The 19,123-nt window shown below is 42.7% G+C and overlaps 1 protein-coding gene across 2 annotated transcripts in view; it reads right to left on the reverse strand.

Annotated features, from left to right (window-relative positions):
* Positions 1–19,123, reverse strand: part of ANKS6 (ankyrin repeat and sterile alpha motif domain containing 6) — a 389,890-nt gene that overhangs the window by 157,750 nt on the left and 213,017 nt on the right. For both annotated transcript variants that reach the window (XM_069219478.1, XM_069219477.1), the window contains exon 8: positions 8,800–8,849. In XM_069219478.1, coding sequence (XP_069075579.1) covers positions 8,800–8,849 — 50 coding nt within the window. The remainder of the gene's footprint in view (positions 1–8,799; positions 8,850–19,123) is intronic.

The raw sequence follows: 19,123 nt of genomic DNA on the forward strand, positions 1-19,123 counted from the left end.
CACAGCAGTGCTGCTTCAAGCACCGCCGTGGCTGGGCACTACTTCAACTGCCGTCTACCCGACGGGAACTTTGTTCCTGGTAGCAGTCCCCTGGCAGTACGACCACCAAGGTCGTAATTTGGCAGTTGGACCGCCAGGAGTGTGGCGGTCCGACCGCTCCCGCGAGTCTGGCAGTCTAAAGACTACCAGACTCGTAATGAGCGCCTAAGATGAAAAGCACAGCGGCAAAAGGAATCTTTTATCATTCATCCATCATGCAATCTGTTGAGATAGAAGTAAAGTGCAGGCTATGAACTATTCAGAGTTCAAGCAGACAATGGTAGTTATCTACGCAACATTTTCAAGAGTGATATAAAAGATTCTTAGAGAGTCTGGTACATGTACATAGAGGGATAGTTCACTAAAGAGAATGAACATGAGGTGTGGGTGTGGAGTAGGTACGTCATTAGTTGATGAAGTTGCAGGAAGTAGAATTTAATGTTTGTGGTGCTAGGCTGTCAATTTGCAAGCTGGAAAGTTATGATGCAGACAGCAATTGAAAGTTCATAAAAGCATGATAGCTAACAACAGGGTTTGGGGGTCAGCCACAGGCTTGTTTCCTGGAACAAAGATTGAAAAGATACTCCCCAGAGATTCTGCTTTGGATACTTTGTGACAGCCATCATGAACACTCCGGGAAAGCAAGGGAATAGAGAAGACTTGTTAGGCACTTTACCTCTTAAGCAAATTAGGAGGAAGGTAGGATGTCATGAAAATAGTCAGTTGAAAAGTTGCATTGGTACGTAAAACTGATGCAGCGCCCATAGCCCTGAACCTGGGACTTCTTCGAGCAGACCACAGAAAATTGGCAGATAAGAGTGGGAAAGTCGGAGTCTGCCATGGCACACCTACAACCCAGAGCTACAGAACGTGAGAAGCAAATCTGATCCCTGTGAAATCCCCTTCCTGCGACAGACAGTCACATGTCTGCAGGAAAGACTGGAGGATGTAGAGGGCCGGTCCTGACACAATAATGTTTGAGTGGTGGGCCTCTCAGAACGGGTATAGGGCCCCAGTGCGGAACTCTACATAGAAGACATGGAGAGTACCCATAGGGTCCCAGGTGGTCCCTTTTGGCCAGGGGCATCCCCAAGGACAAGGGGGGGGTGGATGATAGTAAATATCTACCCTGACTAGACTCAAGCAGTTCAGCGACAAAAAGAATCGTTTGTGGCTGTGAAGTGTCACCTACGGTTGCTGAATATGAAAAATATGCACACCTTTTTCCAGCCAGATTGAGAGTAGTGGACTAAGACCACTCCCACTTTTTCACTACAGCAGTTGGGTAGGTTGAACCACACAGATTTTGTTCTACGAGGGATATAAACCACTCGCCTTTGACCACAATTGTTCAAATGGGCATACCGGGTTGTGGAGGCTTGACCCATGGCAACTGACAGACAGAGATACTAGGCAACTGATAGTCACAGTCTCCACTTGGTAATTTGAAGAGAACGAGGGATCTGTCCAATCTGAGGCCGACTTATGGGAGACATTCAAAATCGTCATTAGAGGACACATTATAGCGTGAGTGGTGGGCAGAAGGCAGGAGAGGGATGCAGAGTGTAGGAGAGAAGCTAATGCAGTAGTAGGAAGAATATGCTGCCTCTCCCTCTAGAGAACTAGCACATAGAATAGAGGTGGTGAGGCAAGTATATACAACCCTGGTGGGCCAGGAGGCTAGGGGTCAGTTCTGAGTCATCCAAGGCAGGTTATACAAAGTGGGCAATAAGGCTGGTACATTCCTGGCCTGGTTGGCCAATAAAGAAGAGAGATTGATGGTTAGTATAGGGGAGTCAGAACTGTGAGAACCCTCTGGAAATTGCACAAGTGTTTGCTCATTACTTGGAGGGACCCTCTAGGGCCCATACCACGGCTGTTCAAAGATGACTTAGTTAGGGAGCTGTTGACCCCCCCCCCCCAACTAGGGCATGATCAGAGGGATCTGTTGGAAAAAGATCACAGGGGGTTAGGTGGCTGAGGCCATATCCAACTTACATAGTGGCAAGACCCCTGGCCTTAATGGCTTTCCATCGGAATTCATCAAATGCGTAAAATCCAAAATAGTGAAACCTATGTTTAATATGTTTCCCAAGGTCAGGGAGTTGGGCAGCTTGCCATTAGACCTTAAAGATACAACGATTGCCCTGATACACAAGGAAGGTAAACGAATGGATGACTCTTCCTTTAATGGGCTAATCTCTTTAATAAACGTGGAAACTGACGTTCAAGCAAAAATCATGACTACCCGCCTTACGCATGTGGTGGACCCCCTTGTTGCTCCTGACTAGTCCAGCAATTTGAGGAGGCTGATGGGTTGCTTGGCGCATAGAACTGGGTTTGCCAACCCAGGGATCCTCCTGGCATTAGATCCCAAAAAGGTATTTCATTCTCTGGAATGGCCATACGTGATGGCGGTGCTCGGCAAGATAGGGTTCAGGTTGTATTTTCTGTCTTGGGTGGGGCTGTTGTACAGGGACCCAGTGGAGAGAATCTAGGTCAATGGGGTACTCTTTGTCAGATTTAGGCTCTCTAGGGGCAACTGTCAGGTGTGCCCGTTTATTGTTTGCGGTGACATTGGAACCACTAGCAGCCTGGATCAGTATAGATGTGCAGATATCTAGTCTCAGATGGTACCCTAAGTGGGAAGATGTGACTCAATCCATCAAAATATATAAATAATTAAAAGACACGTTGGCAAAAGACCCAACAATAATTGGTCAACTTTGAATGTCAGTTAGGACCTGTGAGTGAGTACAATCAGAATGCTTGTGGGAGTAAAGTGGTTAGAGTACAGAAAAAGACAACAAGAGACAGAGGCAAAGATTCAAGGAAAGACTGAGTGAGGAGAACAAGGAATGGGTTCTTGTACTAAGACCTTGCTAGGACAAAACATGGACGATGTCCTTAACCTCTCAGACCTTCACCTGTGGAAACGGATTGAAGAGAAGTCAAGTGAAGAGAGGGATGGGGAGGAGTATCTCAAGATGGCAGCAAGGGGGTGGGGAATCAAGAATTAAGGGATAGTTTAAAAGGGAGTAGTAGGGGCTGCGGCCCAGTCAGGTGTTGTTTTAACAATCCTATCTGACTTTAGCCTTCACATAGTGACACTGTAGGAATAAGAAAAAACACATATGATACAACACACAGATGTACGCTTGCCCGATTAATAAAAAGGTTCTGGCAATAACTACACTATCGAGCAATCTGCTTTAAAAACAATTTCTGTGTAAGTTGCTAGCTCACAATTTGCGGGTATGTTATGCCATTAATTGTGTTTGACCAATGACTTTGTGTTTCACCATTGCGCATATTAGTTGTTCAATGTTCACCAGTAGCACTTTACATGTTGTATTCAGTTTAGCTGCCTATTGGCTTTAACATGGCATTAGACATTATATTCTTTATTCAGTTTAGCTGCCTATTGGCTTTAACGTGGCACTAGACATTACATTTTGTATTCAGTTTAGCTGCCTATTGGCTTTAACGTGGAGTTCGACATTGCAGTTGAGACATTGCAGATGAGCTGTGTTTTTCCACATGATAGACCAAGCTGTGGTTTTCGTATTGTGTTCACACCGAACCCTAGCGTGATAAGAGAGCATATATTTTGAATTTTCCTCTCTATCCAGCCTGGGAACGAGCGAGGTTTGGAGACTTGGCCACTCTCCAACTCTTGTTCTGTTCCCACTCTGAGCCAGCATGTTTTGACTAAGGGGCCTGTTAGCAGGCTTTTTACGGTGTCCCTGGGCAGCAGCAAGGGGGAATTTTCCAAGGCTTCAGTCAGGAGCAGACGTCAGCTGCCTGACCTCCCGTTTGGGTGGAAAATCTCTTTCTCGTAGTTGAACAGGAGTCATCAACTTGCAGGCATGAGAAAGATGACGAGCAGTGATAGGTCCTACGGTGATGAATTTTGACTTTTATTCTTTGCTTTGAAGTTATGCTATAATATAATCACATGTATTTGCTGTGTACATTGCAATTGAGAAGTACTTTGATATATTTTGCTTTCATTGCTGTGACTACTTTTAAACATGTGCTTCCAACCTACTAATCTCGTCTCTCAGGAACCTCGTGGTGAAGTAATAATAATAAATGTCTTCTTCAAACTAAGAAGTGCATCCCAGAGAAGTTTTGTCAGCTCGGTCATAAGATAAGGAAAGCAAAACAGGGTAGAGTGGAGCTAACAAAATCTGCAGGAGTGGGCAGTGGAGGCCTGTAGGAGTAGGGGACATACTGTTGAAAAACTAGAGGACAACCCAAGGAGCTGGAGGGGTAAGCTTGACATAGTGATGGAGGAAGAGGAAGGAGGTGATCAAGGACAGACATTATGCTCATCCAGAGTGTTGTGATGGTCTGAGGCAGAATCCTCACGTGTCACCCCTCTCAGATGTTCCTTCCGGGGGTGAGGAGGGGGCTGTATGAACTATTACCTGGTGCTAAATCTAAATGTCATCTATGACCTAAAAGTATTTACTGTTTACGATTGTTTTCATGGAGTCAAAAACTCAATTAACTGGCTTTGCCAGCCACTCTAGCCACCTATGAAGAGTCCTGTAATGACATTACATTCATCATACTTGAATGCCATCCTTAATTCATCATTGACTCCTGGTAAATCTGTGGTATCATTTCTATCTGGGGTATCATTTCATATTGCTACCTGGTATACAGATACAAAAACAATGAAACATGGCAATCACAAAATTAAGTTTCTCTGGAAGCAACAACCACAACTAACTGACAGAGAAACCGGTCTATATCTGACTAAATGTCTCCAACTGGTTGATCCCGAACTACCAGTAGGTCTCAGACACCTTAAAAGTAGCACACACTCTTAAGTTCATTTTAAAATAAGTATATGGTCACATTTTCCATTTAAAGTAAAGGGAAGGCTGTGTTTATTTTACATTATCATCCATAGGCTGAAGATAGCAGGGCCAGATAATGAGCAGTGCTGTAGTCAGATTTATGGCCGAAGGAACACAGGTGAAGAACTGAAGCACTGAGTTATTTAAATCTTAAATAAAAGTACTTGTCAACTCAGCACTGGAGTATGAGAACAGAATGATTTTTCTGAATGCTTTTAAATAGGAGACAATTAAATGGTTAAGTTAACTCTTCATTTTAATTTTCCCCCATTTCAAAGTGTAGCATTTACAAACAGCATTCCTCTTGATCCCATTGGCCAGTAGACGCTGTGCCATATTTAAAACTGAAAAAATAGTAATGATTAAAACAGGAGAAACTTAAAGTGAAGAAAAACATTTCTTTGAGACAATATGTTTCTCCACTTTCAACTAAGCCAATTACGTCTTTATATTTTATAATGCATGTGTCTTCACTTTTCATTCCTCCCATTTCAACAATGGTTGTATTTTCTGTTATAAATATGGCACCATGTCTACAGGCAGGCTACTGGGTGCAAAGCCTGCTGTTTGTCAGTGGAACACTTTAAAATGGGAGAAAATGTATATGATGAGTTTTATGGAATCAATATAAACATAAAGTTAACTCTACAGTTAACTTTTCTCCCATTTCAAAGTATCACATATACACACAGTAGGCATCTTGCTCCCAGTGGCGGGTAGACAGGTTTTATATTTATAAATGAAAAAATATACAGCCACAATTGTTAAGCGGGAGAAATTTAAAGTGCAGACAAATTTTCTATATTATGAACATTTTTGCAGAATATTTTCTGCACTTTAAATTTCTCCCATTCAAACAGAATGGAGGTGTGTTTGCTTTATATATAAATATAACAGAGCCACATATGATGAAAGTTACGTCCTGTACTGCAAGTACATACAACACAGGCTCTCATTTACTCACACTCATTTATACCATAAATATGCACACATTCATACATCCCCAAAGACCACTCTGTCACCGACGCACAACAGCCATGTCATAGTGCCCCTAGTCAAAGTATTTTGTTCAAACCATAGTATCTGAATGTAGGGGCATTAGGCTTAAAATCAAATTAGCTGGGCGTGGGGGTGTCTCGTAACACCGCGAGTGGCTTGACCTTCAGTAGCACGCAATGAATTGCACTGATCAGAAGTAGCCCTCACTACAGAAAAGGTTGGAGACCAATCGATTAGAAGGTGTCCATCAAGGAAAGAAAAAAATGACCAGAGTAATGCTGAGCATAACCATACAAGTTTGCTTGAATTGGTAAACTTCGCCATAGGGAATCTGAAACAGCTATCCAGGAAACAAATCGTTACTCCAAATCTGCAAGGATTGCAACACAGTTTTCTTTCGATAAAAATATAATTAGAAGACAACTGATGGCCAAAGCTGATAAAAAGCCCCCTCTCGACCAAAACGTCCTTTCTCCAACAATATGAACCTCTCCTGAAGTGACAGAATATATCTTGTGCTCCCTGAAAGTCCGAGATGCTAGCATACATCCACCTCAACGTCTATAGAAGCTTGAGCCCTAATCATACATTCTATGTGCTTCCTTCGCAACCTCTGCATACAACAAAGCATTATCCAAGATAAATTTTAAAAAAGTCTAGAACTTCTCTTTCTGCAAAAGGACAATTAAGAGCCACTATTTAGATCAAATATCACTACCTAATAACAAACCTATCATTAACCTCCCAACTCCAAAGGACAGCATTGTGTCTAGCAGAGAGTCACCTAATATGTAACAATTCAGTACAAGCGTAGTTGTTGGCACCACCAAGAGCAGCCAAGAATCTGCCGTTATTGGTCAAAATTGCAAGGGCTCACTTGAAGCGAAGTACAAGCACACAAAGCGTGCTATACCATATGCAGCAGTGATATCCTTAAAAGTTCTCCCAGTTGCAAGGGGATACATTACGCACCAGGATTTGAAATGCTGGGATGAAGGAAGGCTATGAACCCTCAAACACTTTTTCCACAATACCACCCAATAGCCTTCCAAGCTCTAGTGAGTGAAAGGGACATGACCATCTGTAATAAGATACTGAATTCCCTTAGACATCTGTGGTGTATTGACATCACAAAGCCCCCAATGCATGCACTGATACAGATACTCTACATATGAGTAATGGAAGCCGGAAGATATCCTGGCTTAACAAGTCTGTATTGCAATACACAGGAGTGTAACTACCGAAAAAATTGGCAGAGGGCCATAGAATATATGAGGCAGACATCCTGCACTGCCTGTTTCAGATATATGCAACTCAATATACTGTGTAGGGCATACCTCACCACACATAAGTTAGGACAGATTTATCTAAGAGCCTCCGCAACCTGCCACAGGTGTAGGAATGTGTAAGTCAACTTTCAGCATATGCTCTTGTGCTGCCCGGTGCTGAAAGGATATTGTCATGCAATCACAGATAATAAAGTGTGCACAGTGGGAGGAAAGACATCAGAAACATTGAGTCTAGTCTGCTAGGAATACGCAAACACCCCGAAAAATATAATGCAGCTACATAATTTGTGATTCCAGCTTTGTTGTTAGCTGAAGGGCTATTAAAATGAACTGGAAGGCAGCCATGCCCCCAACATTAGATAACTGGAGAAGGGAGGTGTGTAGTGGATGGACATAGGAAGCAGAGTACTCCATAGAAAAGAAAGAAGTGGTCAGTATTAAAAAAAAAAAAAAAGGATTGCAGGGCTTTGGAAGGGGCTAATCCAAAGGTACAAAGAGGACAGGTATAATGATGATAGACCACATTGAGGCACTGACAATACAGTTCTCTGGGAAATACCATATCATCTAAATCAGAATCTGGAGAGGAACAGCTCTATTGGCAATATAACCATACACAATGTAACAGTAAGTAAAAGAACAACCCTCATAGTACCGTTAACAACTCAATATGACTGTAACACACATGTGGAACCTATGGGATGAAAAAGGACCCTACCATCTAAGAAAGACTCATGGTAGAAAAGGTGAAGCAATATGACCTTGCTGGACAATCAGCAGCATTACTCTCCAGCTGGAAGTGTGTCGAAAAGGAAGTGGGATGTTGAGGCAGTTTTGTTATAGATAAGATGCACAAAACCACTGCCCATATTGTAGTGACTGCAAGGTAGAACTTTTGTTGTTTCTGTTAAACAGCACTTGTGCTGAATGGAACAATGAAAAACATTTCTTTTTTTAAAGATAGTACGTGTGAGGATTGGCCCATTAAAATATAGGAGAGGTGGAGATTTTCACTTATTGGATTGTTTGGTGGTATTTTAGTAGTGCTAATGTAGTACTACTACATGTGCTACTAAATGTACTACAAAATGCACTTCCATTCCAGTTCACTTCTTTGCTACCTAAATGAATCGGAACCACTTTCTTCATACATGTATATTACTAAGTTTCAGAAAGGCCACAGAGCCCATGGAAGCTAGTTATCAAACAAACAGTGTCTGATGGAAAAAAGATGATCACTTTGCCATACAAAAATGTCCAAATGTGAGATACAAAATACTCCAAGCCTCAATTTGTGAGCTGATTGGCTACAGAAATACTGATATCATAGACCATTTTCAAGTAGTTTTCTTTGAAAGGAGGGTTTGACTGAATAAAGAAATGTCTAACACAGATTCTCGTCCCTGATGTATCTTCAAAAAACAATGCCTTAATAAAACAATTTTAAAGTACAAAGTGGCCTATTCACATACTGCATATGCTAGTTGACCTGAGATCTGTAACATGTTTACTACTGTAATAGGTGTACTATTGCTAAAGATATTGAAATAAAATATTAAAAGCAAAAAAGTAATGTATCTTAAGACAGTAAAACGTCTTACCATGGTTGTTAATAATTCATCATCCTTTTCTGATCTTGTGGTGCCAAGCCCTGATTAAAACAAAACAGGTGTCAAAATCTAACAGTTTGGAAAGTGGCAGAGCAAAAGATAAACTTGCCCATTGAGTCTGCCCATTTCTCTATCTAGGATTGCTCCTGGTGACCCTACTCTGCTTACATTTCTTCATCTTCACATAAAGCCTTCTAAAAATGAAAGGTTTTGAGATGTGTCTCAGTTGCATGCCTTTATTTTTAAACTGAGAGTAAATGAACAGTAGTCCCTAATTCAATGATCCAAGCAAACTATTATCCAAGCCAAATGTCAATTTAATGTACACAATAAATACAAAAAACAATAATTGATGAAGTGGGTGCCAGTGACAAACATGCTGGGTGCAATAATCTTGACTGTGATGTGCATGTGATAAAATTTATCAATGTGCGTATCAAGTAACAAAGAACGGCATGGCCTGTTATATTTAATCTACAATGGTATGGACCTGCATGCAAGTCCTCAATGTTTCGTTCCTATGAAGAACTTAGGATCATCATCACGACTCGGTCAAACACGGATCTCGAAAGAGAGGGAGAAAGTAAAAATCAAAATTTGAGACATCAGTGAAAGGGGAAACAATTATTGCTATTAACTTCCTGAGGTTACAAAATGTGCAGAAAGGTAAAAAGGCGACAGAGAATGTAGGTAAACACTAGTAGTACAATTAAAAAGCGGAAGAAGACAAATTAGTTGTGGCTCACTGAAAACAGGGAGGGAATCGCAATGGGGTCAAGGGGTGCAAACTGATGAAGTGTGGTGTGTGTCACAGGACATTAGCCTGTGCACAGGCATAAGAAAGATGTAGGAGTATGCAGAGGAAGGTATCCTTAGAAAATTGGGTCTAACATAAAAATGAGCACTAACTGCAAAATGGTTTAGAAAAGGGAGCTCATGCAGGAGCATCAAAGGACTGAAACCTGGACAGAGATGCAAAACCCAGTGTGGGCCGTTTCATGGGGCCAGACAATGTGAGAATTGTGAGGAGACCCCTGTGGCCCGAGAGAAGACGCACTCACATATTTGGCGGTTTGGAAGACAAATAAGTTATGTCCCTGATAGCGGGAACAGGAGAGCAGAGAGATATTCCCCGGTGATCATGATAAGGTCACGCTTCCAACCCAGGCAGTAGTGGCGGTACAAGTTTGACCCTTCGTGCGAGGGGGAAAGAGTGGCCAAAACCAAACTGGGGCCAGGAGTCTACCATCATATGAAGGGGTATGTCTCGAGATGTCATGAAGACAATGAAAAGGGACCGAGGGCGTGGTTTGAATCTCAACGGATGACATACTCCGTAAAAAATGTGACGGATATCCTGTCCGCTGTACTACGATCCCCATAGGATATAATGGGATCGTAATACTGCAGACAGAATATCCGTCACATTTGTGACAGAAAAGTCCCCTCCTCCAAGATCTAGTTCAGGCCCAAAGTAACTAAACCACAGAAGCCATCTTGGAGTGGAGTCCCATAAGCAGAATACAAGAGGATGGCAATGGTACAAAGAAAGAGGCAAGGGAGAAAGGAGGAAAGAGAATTACCAGCCTAAGAAAGACAGAACTACTCACAGACTAGTATACAGTATGTATACAGACAAATAAATATGAGATAACTGAGCAGCATTGGAGCATATACAAAATCCACTGTAAAGCGCAAGCACACAGACTATGTGGCAAGTAGGGACACCAAATAAAAGAATATGGCTCACAGAGCCATACACAGAGTGACATATAGACAAAGTTATTAAAGGGTGTAAATAGTGTTGCACTATAGTAAATTCAACTAGAGCTGTCTCATTATCTATAGGGTTTGCAGAAAGAACATCCTAAGCATAATATCATAATAATGTTAAGACACAGCAAAGTCCCTATAATAATGAAGTTCAGTCTTATATGCAGTAAGGTCTGTTTTCATTGTGTCCATTTTTAAGATCCACTTAAGTTCATCTTTATTGAGCAGTTGTTCCAGGGTCCTACCCTCATTCAGGGGCCAAGACGACCAATACTACCTCATAAAAGCAATGGAGAGAGAGAGAAGCAATACGAGGCTTTCACTCAGCTTCCAATCAAAATGTCATAAGCATGAACAGGAGTGAAACCTCTCCATATATTTCACCAAGGTTATTCAGAACTTGTTTTAAATGGCTCACCTGTTATTTTTTATCAGTGGCATATTGTCGCCTGTGGTGTACTAATAGCTGATAGGGTCATCATTGGGTCTTATTAACCTCGAGGGACAGTCACCACTGGTTAAGGAAACACGTAAGGATCTGTGAGAAAGTGAATTGGAGGTGAGTTAAAATTACCTCTATACCCAGGTAAATCACCAGTTTATTGTAACTGGGTTAGGAATAGGAACAATACAACCTGAATCTAGGTTGCACAAATTCAGCAAATGGCACTGACCTTTTGTTTAGTTTTTTTAGGACTGAGCCAAGTCTACAGGCCCACAAAGTCAGAGTACTCATAAGTAGAGGGTTCCAGTGGGTTATGCCCTTCCTGGTTTAATTGGGATCTGTAATAAAAGGTTAAAGCCGATGGCCTATTCAGGTGTAAGTAGGCTGAAACATGTTAACCATGTGCTGTAAAGGACATGTCATTTGTTCCCATCACATCACACTGTTTTAACATTACCCTATCCCGGTTACAATACGTTGGGGACTTATCTAGGTATAGAGGTACTTTTAACTCACTTTCACTGCACTTTTTCACAGATTCCCACATGTCTCCTTAACCAGTAGTGACTGTCCCTCGTGGTTGGAGGGAACAAAGACCCAATGATGATATCACCTATTAGTAAACCAGAGGCGACAACATACCTCTGGTAGAAAATAGCTGCTAAGGGTCTTAAAACAAGTTCTGAGTAACCCTGGGGAATATATGGAGAGGTTTCACTCCTGTTAATGTTTATGACCAATATTACCCGCCATCTAATATCTTCTGAATGCCCACACTGAATGAAGTGTCCAACAAATAGCGTAATGAGGAACTTACATCGGCGAGGACTCATATGTTGATGAATGTAAATTTTTATCTTTTGAGTCGTGTGTCTAATGTATAATAAGTGGGAGGGGCACAAAATGGGATATATATTCAGAGCCACTGGAATTATGCGATTGTGCGGCTGCAGCGATTTTCGCATAATTATAAATTTGCCACCTTTGCCATTTAATCCATCATCTGCCTTATATAATCTGCAGATTGACCAAAAAAAATGTTTCTAGCTCAAACGGTTCAAAAGTTACTAAAAGTGAAAAGAAACGTGTTGCACTCAGTGGAAGGCCCTTTGAAAATCTGGAATGGTCACTTTTATATTGCGTATTGCTATCTTTGGGCATTAAACTGCTACTGAGGAGGTGGAACAAATACCCAGGGAGTGTTATTGAGTAAAAAAACAATGAACTAATGAAGTAATACTATACAAAATGTGCAGCGGTATGCAACATAATTTGCCTTTTCCTGCTGCATAATTTACTCAACTCTGCTGTATAATTTGACTCTCTCTCGCTGCATAATTCCAGCTGCCCTGCATATATGAGATTGCTGGTGTTGGAAATGGAGAATGTTTGTGTGTGTATCACACTTAAGAGAGCATCAAGAACATTTGTGACAGGCCCACATTTCGTCACCTATTGCTTTTTATATTTATTTTGTACATCTAATTGCCATCTGGTTTACTGCATTTGGGAGCACTGTCCATTTACTTTCTAAAAGTACGCCAGGACCCTGGTGATTCTCGAGTTCCCCTTGAATGCATGCTAACTATCCTTGTTTTAAAACTAGCATCTGGGATACACCATTGCAACCAGGAGAACAATTACAAATCCTTAAATATCCCACTGTGGCACTAGTCAGACTAACAACACCGAGTTGTAGAAAACTGAAGTGCAATTTATATATTTTTTCTTTCTAGGAACGTCTGCCTCATCAACAAATCCCCAAGTTATGTTTCTGTATTTTGTCTATTAAGGGTCCTCAAAGTCCTCTGAACTTTGTAAATGATGTACTAATATATAGCAGGACTGAACACGGAGAAAGATATGCACACATTTTTTACATTGGTCCCAATTCACAAGTTTCTGAACAGTAAAAAACCCACACATTATAAATTTAAGTCCATGTATTTCATTCATTTCAGAGTTTTCAGAGATTGACAAACATCCACAGGAATATTCATGGACATCAATGGAAGTAGTAGATTTCCATGAGTTCTTTATGCGTACTTCAGTAGACTGTACACATGGCAGGTCATTCAATTGGCTACAATCAGAGAAAATTAACACTTGCAGGGGAAATATTTCTCCTTGCACAGCATGGTGGGCACACGTGCAAAGGAAGCAGCACTGGCAAGAAGAACAAAGGGACAAAGCATGCTGAGCTTGTATGGAAAAAGGGCTTGGTAAAGAGGAATTTGCAGTGCTGACCCAAAAGTAAAGTCAGAAGAAGGTTTCTTCCGGGTCACCTATGCCTCAATGCAACATCCAGAAAAACAGGAAAAAAGTACTGGTAAGTGAGCACTTCAGAGAGGCCCTTAGAGTACCTGTGAGTTACAGTGTCAGACATTAAACCTATGTAAGAATATCACCGGCGGTTTTGATGAAATTGTGAGGTTCCTGTTGTGAATGCATATAAAAAGCTGCACAAACTAAGGTGTTATGGAGGTTCCACCCATTTTCCATGCCACAGTACACCAATAACTTTTCTGCCCCTGCCATACTAGCAGATTTCTTTCATAATAAATTCAATCTTTGGGTGTGAAGCTCCACAGATTCAGATATTCGGTTATGCTACAAAAAAAAAACATGATTTTAAAAAGGGGGACCTCAAAAATATTCTCAAATTTTCAATGCTATTCAGGTTTAGGCAAATTCATTGAAGGGTGTACTTTTAAGCACAATTGCTACCTCTGTACTGATTGTGGTTCTTCACTACTACCAATTTAATTTGGTCCAAGGTCATATGGAACTACTAAAAATCTAGTCTTTTCAGCAACAAAATGGTTTCTTACCTGTAGAAGTAGTTTTGCAGCTTAAATACTTTTCTGGATTAACATGCTGTGCATTATTCCACCATCTAGTGGTTGGGTCCAGAAAGCTGTGTTCCAGTCTTGTTTTTTGTGTCCCCCTTGTTCCCCCCTACCCAAAAGGAGTTTCGAACACCATTTGGTTCTTAGTCCATCCCCTTGTGATGTCAGACGGCGCCCCGGACGTTCCTGTGGGTGGCATCCATCTATCTTCAGATTCTTTTTATTTCCTCCTTTTTTTCCCCCTTTTCCCTTTTTTTTTTTTCTAACCACCTTTTCGCTTATTTCATTTTTTGGGTGGGTCACATGTGAATCCAGAAAATGCTTCAAGCTGCAAAACTACTTCTACAGGTAAGAAACCAATTTGTTTTGCAGCATGAATCCTTTTCTGGATTCAAATGCTGTTCATTAGATTATTCAGCGGTATCCCCTCCTCCGTGCTGGCTGTTGTGAAATGATGAGTAGGCAAATAGGTGTCGTAGTACCCTCTGTCCTACTTGTGCTTCCTTCTTCATTTGAATGTCCACACACTAGTGTTTTACAAAGATGTGTGGCGATGCACAGATCGCTACCGCGCAGATCTTCTTGATAGGTATGTTTTCCAGGTAATCCAGTGTGGCACCTTTCTTTCTGGTTGAGCGTGCTCTGGGTTTAGTAGTTAGCTGCTTCCCCGCTTTTGCATAGCAGATTTGGATGGTGTCAACAATTCATCTGGCGTAGTTGCTTTGGATATTGGCGATCCCTTGTTTGCTTTGGCAAATCACACAAAAAGCTGTTTTCCCTTGTGAATAGCTTTTGACTCCTGTAGGCAGTATATTAGGGCCCTTCGAACGTCCAGTGTGTGGAGGGTTCTCTCTGCTTGTGTCGTTGGCTCCTAGAAGAAAGCCGGTAGCGGTATACTTTGATTAACATGGAACTGCATTACTACCTTTGCTAAGAATTGAGGGTTAGCTCTGAGGACCATCTTGTCCTTGGTAGTGATTGCAGTTGGCTGATTCTGCATAGCAATGTGATTGCTATTAGGAAGGCTGTCTTTAGGGAGAGTGTCTTTAGATCTGATTGGTGCATGGGTTCGAATGGTTCTGCCAACAATTGAGTTAAAACCGTGTTCAGGTTCCATAACTGTGTTGATGTTGATCTTGGTGGTGCCACTCTCTTTGATCCTTCTAGGAATCTCTTTACTACTGTAGATGTAAAGAAGCTGAATCCTGATGTGCCCCTATTGTATACCACTATTGCTGCCAGATGTACTCTTATTGAAGCATAGGTGAGGTCACAGTCTAGCAGGTGGGTGAGGTATATTAGTACTGTGTTCTGGTGTGTCCTTGAGTCCCATCTTATTGTTCACTGTGCACCAATGGATGTATCTCTTTCATTTAAGTGTGTAGCATTTCCGCCTGCTTGGTTTCCTTGCTTTCCTCAGGATTTCCATCGTCCTTGGAGAGAGTTGTAGGTGGCCAAACTAAGTATTCATAAGCCAAGCTACTGGGTTGAGTGTGGCTGGTTCTGGGTGACAGGCTTCCCCATTGTTGTATTGTCAGTAGATTCTTCACTGGTTTCAGTGAGGTCGTCCGACCCCTGGACATTTGCAGTAGATCGAAGTACCAGGCCTGCCTTGCCCATTGTTTGAGTATGAGGATGATTTTGCTCCTTGAGTCTATGGTTTTCTCCAGCACCCTGTGGATTAGAGGAGCTGGAGGAAAGGTATATGCAAATTTCCTTGACCAATTTATTGACCGGGCATTCCCCTTTGACCTGGGGAGTTGAAACCTGGAGGCGAAGTCTTGGTATTTTGTGTTTGTTGCTGTGGCGAACAAGTCCATGTTTGGAGAGCCCTGTGGGTTAAAAATCCATAGGATGACCTCTTGGTTTAGTTCCCTTTCCTGTGAGCTGTTCTCTTTTCTGCTTAGTTTGTATGCCTCGGTGTTCCGTTCTCCTGGTAGGTGCATTGTTTGGAGAGTTATTTGGTGTTCTATTGCCCAGAGCCATATGTCTTGGGCTAGCTTTGACAGGGTGAAGGATTTTGTTCCCCCTTGGTTTATCAGGTAGAACACAGTGGTTGCATTGTCTGTCTGTATCAGAAATGTTCTGTATGTCAAGTGTGCTTGGGAGGCTTTTAAGGCTAGGAAGGTGGTTTTCAGTTCTAGGTAGTTGATGTACTTCACTGCATCCGAGTAGTTCCACAGGCCTCGTACCTTCAGAGGGCCTGTGTGAGCCCACCAGCCCTTGTGTGATGCGTCCGTAGTTACGGTCACAGTTGGAGCTGGTGTCTTGGAAGATCTCCATATGCCCATGTTTGTTGTGTTCCACTGTTGTATCTCACTCTGTACCTTTGTTGTGACAACCACTAGATCCTCCCAGTTCCCTGTGGCTTGTGAACATTTGCTATTTGTTGGTGAGATTAGTGGAATGCAAGATGCCATCATGCACATGAATTTCATAACAGTCCTCACTACCAGACACTGACCCCCCTCTGGTACAGGTGAGTTTATTTCTCAATGGGTTCTACCCTCTTCTGGACAGAGTACACCTTTGCCGTCCTGGAGTTCAGTGTGGCTCAAAGGAACACCTTTACCTGTTCTGGTTGAGGTGATGACTTCTGGTTTATCGTAAACCCCAGGAGCTGTAACGCTGGCATGACCGTTTATAAGTTTCTCTTGCATTTGCTCCTGGAGTGTGCCTATATTAGCCACTCGTCCAAGTATGGGTAATTGTGGATCCCTTGCCTTCTTAATTGTGCTGCTACTGCAAAGAGAACCTTTGTAAAGACTCTTGGCACAGATATTATGCTGAGGGGCAGCACTGTGAATTGGCAGTGGTCCTTGTCTAACATGAGTGGCCTTTGTTCACTGGGATACGTAGGTATGTTTCCTTTAGGTTTAGCCATGAAAGCACCCTCATGCAGTAAAGGGATTACTTCTTGTAAGTTTGTCATCTTGAAGCGTTGTGTTCATTTTTTTTTTTTTTTTTTTTTTTAATGAACCTGAGGTCTAGGATTAGCCTCAAGGTTAGATCTTATTTTGGCACTAGGAAATATGATGAATTGTTACCTGTACCCCTCTCTTGTGCTGGCACAAGCTATATGGCTCTTTTTAAGAGTAGTTCTTTTACCTCTGTTTTGAGTTGTTTTACTTCTTTCACCTTGAAAGGCCTCACTTTTGGGGGTCTTTCGTGGGGTTGCTTGTTCAATTCTATGCAGTATCCACAGTGGATGATTATTAGGTTCCATTTGTCTGTGGTGATGTTTCTCCATTCCTGGAGGAACCCCTTGATTCTGCCTCCCAATGGTGTTGTGTGTTGGGCATCCTGGACCTGTCAGTCATACGTTTGAAGATCTCCTGCCCCTGGGGGTTTGTCTTCTTGCTCTTGCTCTTGTTGGTAATGCTGTGGTTGTGTGGTTTGAAAAGAAGATCCCTGTTTCTGGCTTTGTTGCTGCCCTGTATTGAAAGACGTTCTGCATGTGGGTCTTCTACGGGGGGTGCCCCTTTTATGTGTGTCCCTGAATTGTAAAGAGCCCACTGCTCTTGCTGTTTCATTGTCCTTCTTTATTTGTAACAGGGTGTCACCCACTGCCTGTCCGAATAGGGCGGCCCCTGTGAAGGGCATGTTTATTATTGCTGCCTGTACCACAGGCTTGAACCCTGAGGGGTGGTGCCTGTGCACATCGGTCTGCTTGACGTATCCACTGCATCTTGTTCTCATTTTAGGCAAGTATCTGCTATGCCCTACCCTTCCTGAATGATCGCCTTGGATCTCTTTTTTTAATACTCAGGGAGCTGTTGCATGAGGTCTTTGGTTGCCTGCCACTGCTGGTGTCCGTAGCGGCTCATGAAGGCACTGGAGTTGGCTATCCTTCATTGCATGGTGGCCTCCCTTTCCATTTTTCTTCCCACTAGGTCCAGCCTCTTACTCTCTTTCTCGGGTAGTGAACCCATGAAGGTGGGTGCATTGTTTCTCTTCCTCTTGGTAGTCAAAATAACTGAGTCTGCAGGGACGTTGCCCTTATGTAATTAGGGTCCTGCGTGGAGTGCTTTTATTGTTTCTCCATTCTGGCCGCGAAAGCTGTCGTGTTAGCTGGTTCTCCACAGGCCTCTTTGCCCTGATCCAGGGTACTAGGCAGCATGGGCAAATAAAGATTTCCTTTTTTGGGTGGCAGTAGTGTTTCTAGAAGAAAGCGTGATCCATCCTTCACCTCTTCTTCCAGCTGCACCCTATAGGTGTCTGCAGCCCTTTTCACTAGCCTGTTATACATGGCCAAGTCATTTGGAGGCAATGGCCTTGATGGGTAGTTATCCATACCCTCCTCAAGGTCCTGCCATGTGTTGTCGAGATGGCTGGAATCATGGAAGCCTTCCGCGAACTCATCACCTACCTGCCTCGAAAGACTCTTCCTGTTCTTCGTCGTGTGGTATCAGGTTTGCTGGTGCCTCCAGTGCCGATTCGGCCAGAGTTGTCAGGGGTTGCGCTGGGATGCAGAATTCTTTCCAAGGAATCGTCAAATTACTATTTTCTCTGGGTGAGAGTGGTCATTTCTGCCTTGAGTTTTCTCTTATTTCTTTCGAGGTCCTGTGCCCTTGGGTCTGCCTCACCCAACATTAAAGCTATCCTTTTGCTGACTGTGGGTTCCGGGGTCTTCAACGCTCTGGCTGAGTCCCTCGCGTTTGGGGTCTTTTGTTGGTTCTTTCGACGATGCTTTCTGTCCTTCAGTATCCTCTGGTCAGGATCTGCTCTGCTCTTTTTGTTTTTTGCTGATCTTCAGTCACTGCTGTTTTTGGCACTGAGGCTGCTTTCATTGTATTAGGGTCCCAGCCTTTTGGTGAACTTACCTTCTTCTTTTCTACATCCTTTGAACTCTTCTTTTGCAGTTGGACTTCCTCCGTTTGTGGCTCAAATATGTTGACGCCAGTCTCCCCTTCTCACTGTTTAAGCCTCCTCCACGTTCTCCTCATTATCACTCGAGAGGCCTAAGTGCCGGAGTGACTCCTGCTTCTGTGACATGGTGTTGTGCTCCAGTCTTTGCCTGTGTCTTACCTTCAGAGTTTTTGGCATGAAATCTGCACAGACCTCGGTGTCTTCGTCCCTGTGTTCTTCGGGCAGGCAAAGGTTGCAGACCTTATTAGGATCCCTTTTTGTGAACTTGTGGTGAAACTTTGGGAAAAACTTAAAAGGGGTATTTTCCATGGCCCTTACTTGCCTGCTCTGTCTTCATTCTCTGTCGGTGGTGGGTCCACCTCGACTGGGTCCGCAGGTG

Source organism: Pleurodeles waltl, chromosome 2_2 (assembly GCF_031143425.1).
Source record: "Pleurodeles waltl isolate 20211129_DDA chromosome 2_2, aPleWal1.hap1.20221129, whole genome shotgun sequence".
Lineage (NCBI taxonomy): Eukaryota > Metazoa > Chordata > Amphibia > Caudata > Salamandridae > Pleurodeles > Pleurodeles waltl.